Genomic DNA, 4,660 nt, shown 5'->3' on the forward strand with positions numbered 1-4,660 from the left:
CTTTACCAATAAGGTCAAATATCTGTGCTCATTTCGCTCTTGAACCAATGAAAAAAGTCTCCAAGAGCATCCAGCTTTCAAGAACAGAGAAATAGGACCCAGTAATCTACACTTTGAGGCCTATGGGAATTCATAATACTTACCCACCTTCCTAATTTTTAGAAATTTAATGATTAAATTACAATTTGAAAGAGTAAGGCAACAATGTTCCAGATGTTTAAAAGAGAAAAAAAGAAGTCCAAAATTAGTTTATATTATCAACATTCAATTTGAGGCCAACTTTATTTCGGTTTGGCTTTAAGTCTGAAATCGTGTATCAAAATTTCCATTCCTGAAATAAGTTCATACTTCGAAATATAAAGGACAATCAAGATTGTTTTTTTAAGACCGAATTTCGTCGACTTTAAAAAAATGATAACGGTCACAATTAAGTGTAGAATTTTCAGAGCAAAACTCGAAACTAATTATAGTTAGCCAATTTTTCCTATTGTATTATTAAAACTATTCAATCATTCTTGGAAGATACTCACAGCTGAGCAAGAACTTATTACAATTGAACCAATCAGCGTTGTTCAGAAATCTGAAATAGAAAAATTGGCAACTGACAAACATATGGATTATGAATTTTTATGCGTGTCTGGAAAGCCCGTGTTCGATGTCCTACAATTAAATGGAATAATTTCCTGGAAGAAAAATAGAAATCCATGGCTCAAAGAGTTTTTTTTTAATTTATCAATGAAGAAGATTCTTCAACTTATTCCTGTAAAATGGCCTATAGAAGGAGAAGATCAAAATACAATCAACCATTTCCAGACAAGAGAATAACTCGTCACAAGGTTAATACTACAAAATGATAAGATAATTACACTTTTTTTTATATGTTCAATTTTGTATTTACTTTAACATATGTACGTATAATAACTAAATAAATAACTCATAAATCAAAAGTTGTCTCCTCGCTGTCAAAAAGCTCAATTTAAACTCTGTAAAATGTTGTTGGCTAATTCACAGAAAATAACCATTAATGGAAATATGTATAACTGATATGTAAATATGTTTGTATATCTATAAATTTACTTTGCAATAATTTTTCAGGGTTAGGTGATGAATCCTAGACTTTTCTTTTATATGCTTGACATCTTAGTCCACTTTTCTTTTAGAGGAGTCCCTCATCCTTAACTTACGAGAGCAATACAGGATGAAGCCACAACACACTCGCAGAATTTTGTAGCTTACATAGATCCCAATACTAAGACAAAGTCCCAGAAATCCATACACATCCATCAATCGGATTTGGAAGTAGTTCAAGTGACTTGCAGGGGACTCTAAATGCTTGTTTGGCTTATGACGCATCACGTACTCCAACCACCAAATGGCTCGTTCCATGGGATGCTCCTTTTCATCCATGATGAGAGAACCTGAGATAGGCACAATGCTCGTTACTTTTATGTATCATTGAGATAGTACACACTCTGGAATTGTTATGTGAGAGATCTTACCCCAATATTCTACATTTCTCTTGTATATGGAATCGCTCAACATGGTCTTCAATGCAGAGGAAAAACTCTCTTGAGACAATTCCTTATAAGGGAGTACGAGGCCAATCCCTTTTCGAAATCCATCGTTGGAGTTAGTAAATTGATCACTTCGAATTGGCATAAAGAGCTGTATATATAAGAAGGAACTATTTAGCGAATTCATTATTGCATTTGATAACTCACTTGGATGACTCACCGCGGGTTTCTGAAAGCAAAGGATTTCCTGATAGCTTGCTTGTCCTCCATGAGTAATAAAGAGCCTCAAGTTTGGATGCGATAGAATTTCCTTTTGAGGAAGCCATTTTGACACATGTAGATTACTTGGAGCCTCTTCTAAGTACTCACTGTCCCATTTCCAAATAACAGTCTCTTTTAATCCAGATATAACATTGATAAAAATATCACGATCCTCTATTAGCATCTGTACTAATTTGAAAGAAATTAATTTTACTGTACTTAGTACGATGAAAAGGAAAAATAGAGAGGACCTGCCTCTGAGCTCTTTAAAAATGTTCCAAATGAGATAAAAATGACCCCATTCTTTGCATTGTCCATGATATTTCTCCACTTTGACTCCATTGTTTGCGTATAGTCTAAGGGATGACAGTTAAGCATTCCGATTTGTACGAAGTTGGGGACTGTGGGCCTATTTCCATCTAGTATTAGGGTATGTCCAAGACTCAGAGAGAGGCTGTGATAAAAATGTCAACTGAATTCAAGGAATAATTGTCCAATTACAACCGGAATTACCTCGGAGATTTAATCAATTCAGTAATTCTTGGCCGATTCTGAGGATTTTTATTTGGGAGAACCTCATCTAAAATATCTTCAATCATATGAATGCCCATCCAATTATTTAATAAGTAGTACAGCCAATGAAAAAGAACATTGATAACACGCTCACTAAAATTCAAATTTGTTCCATATTGGAGGGTAGGAAGGGGCATATACGACGGATTATGTGGTTGAAGCATGGCATCATCCATATCCGGAAGAGACATCATTTTTGTAAAATAAAGGACTAGACTAAAACCAGTAATAATGTGAATCAATGATCAGTCTTCTTATTCATCATTTAGGTTGATTTTACAGATATGTACCTTGCATTGAAGTGGTGAGCTAAGTAGACTCCGGCGATATTGATATAACTTGTATCCGAGATAACAGCATCAAACTCTGAAGTTGGATCCATAAGTAACTGACTCATTTTATCATTTGTTAAGGACTCTTTGATGATAGTTTCTAGTACTGGCATCATAATTTTATAGACTTGAAAAATGGATTCCCCTGCGAATGAATCAATTTAGCAATTATATAATAGAAGAATATCTGTAAGGATATCCTACTGACCTTTAAGTATTGTTTTTGAGGCTTTTTCTGATACTTTGGGAAAGAGTTCATCTTTATCGCAACTTATCTCTGATATGTTACTCAATCCTAAGACATAGGGAGACACGATCGTAACTTCGTGCCCACGGTTCCTCATTTCCTTTGCCAAGGGGACAAATGTCATTAAAACGGATTTGGACATCATGGGATAATAGAACATTAGTTTCTTACTCTCAATACCAGGACTCCATAAGAGCATCAAAGTAGTACAAACGATTACATAAGGATTCGTTGTCATTGTATCGTAATGTGTGGATGGATGAATTATAAGACCCCTAGATCCAAAGATATATATGTATAACTAATTGATAAATTTATTAATAAGACAGTATTGTTTTATATTCTACTTACATATATTATGTAAACGATTTTCAACAAACGAAGCACAATAGATAAGATAAAGAATTTTGTATTTGAAACGTTTACATATCTTCGAAAATAATATGTAGGGGAGACCGAGTATAGTTGTAACAATTTTTGTTTTTAGCCCCATTATTCTGAGCTGGTTTGTCTTAGACTTGCCATGTTTTAACATATGTTTTCTATTCCAAGAATCTATTTAAATTTCGTACAAGGAAGTAGTTTTGGCAAAAATAACGATTGAATACATAGAAATAAAAAAAAAAGAATAAAAATACTGAATGATGATTAAATAACTAGACTTTTCATTATTTTAACCTGTCATTGTAGATTAAGTTATATAATAATATATATATTATAATCTACTGATTTGTATTAAGGGCATATTTTGTATAATTTTTTATTAGGTTTTTAGAAAGGCATATTCAAAGAAATTGCAAGTTTGGAACACCCAAGATCAAGAACTGGATTCGAGTTCATTTATTATTCATCCGTGTCCTCATTCTTCAAGTCCAAGTCAAGTCGAGACCAGACTCAAGTTTGGATTAGCTCAAAGATTAAGTACCAATATATATATATATATGTGAGACCATGAACTATTATTTTTGAACAAAGCTGAATTGGATTCTATAAATAAATTGAGTATCGGTGTTTGAGTTTAAATTATCTAATTCATTAATTATTTTTCAGAATTTACAGTCTGGATGTCTCAATATCGCTCGTACACTTTAAAAATAACATTAATTTATGAATGGATTTTTTCATTTATTTCTTTAAAAAAAATTGGAAAAAATAAGTTGTGTAAAATTATTATTGAAAAAGTTAGAAACTTATTTGTTTACATAATAAAAGTATCTGTGGTTTTAGATATGGTTGTATTACAAGAAATAATTTATATCGATGTTGGTACGATTAGGGTCTTAACCTGCTTATCTGAGATCAAGTTCTTACTTAATATTATTCTATACTTTGACGCCATCATTCTGTTGATTAGCTATATTAATATAATCATGAGATCCCCGATTTCATCTTCATTTGTTAGCCATATCTCTGAGATCCGCCCTTCAGAACATGGAAATTTGTATTTCGCGATGTGGATGTGGAAGAAGGACAAGGAATTAAAAGATTCCTTGAAAATGGTTGTTTTACTTCTCCATTGAGTCATGAAGAATATGTGTTAAGATATTTTGCTACCCTGGATAGGATTATCAAAATACCAAATATCAAATTAAGGGACAGATAGTTTTCTGACAACTTTTTCTTTCCTTTTGGCTACGGGGAGATCTACAGTTCATTTTCCATTATAAGGCACATAATGTAACTTTGATACCACAAATACAGATTTAGCTACATCTTTTGATCCGGATCGAGAA

General features: G+C 32.7%; 1 protein-coding gene across 3 annotated transcripts; it reads right to left on the reverse strand.

Moving 5' to 3' along the window:
* Positions 1-868: 868 nt before the first annotated feature.
* Positions 869-3,482, reverse strand: LOC121115003 (UDP-glucuronosyltransferase 2B15). 3 transcript variants are annotated; one of them, XM_071887452.1, is made up of 8 exons: positions 3,279-3,482; positions 2,889-3,202; positions 2,639-2,825; positions 2,289-2,564; positions 2,031-2,229; positions 1,735-1,959; positions 1,500-1,665; positions 869-1,418 (listed from the first exon to the last, which is right to left on the reverse strand). In XM_071887452.1, coding segments are annotated over exons 1-8 (1,647 nt in total). In that variant the 5' UTR covers positions 3,281-3,482; the 3' UTR covers positions 869-1,140. The 3 variants fall into 3 exon arrangements, with proteins under 3 accessions (XP_071743553.1, XP_040565087.1, XP_040565079.1); XM_040709153.2 differs by lacking the exon at positions 3,279-3,482 and having other exon boundaries at positions 2,889-3,027; positions 3,099-3,225; XM_040709145.2 differs by lacking the exon at positions 3,279-3,482 and having other exon boundaries at positions 2,889-3,272.
* Positions 3,483-4,660: the final 1,178 nt, after the last annotated feature.

Source organism: Lepeophtheirus salmonis, chromosome 1, assembly GCF_016086655.4.
Source record: "Lepeophtheirus salmonis chromosome 1, UVic_Lsal_1.4, whole genome shotgun sequence".
Lineage (NCBI taxonomy): Eukaryota > Metazoa > Arthropoda > Copepoda > Siphonostomatoida > Caligidae > Lepeophtheirus > Lepeophtheirus salmonis.

Coding starts and splice junctions, on each gene's coding strand:
- LOC121115003 (XM_071887452.1), bottom strand. Junction 2,826..2,888: donor CTCAAAAACAATACTTAAAG/GTCAGTAGGATA, acceptor ATTCATTCGCAG/GGGAATCCATTTTTCAAGTC. Junction 1,960..2,030: donor CATTTTTAAAGAGCTCAGAG/GCAGGTCCTCTC, acceptor AAATTAGTACAG/ATGCTAATAGAGGATCGTGA.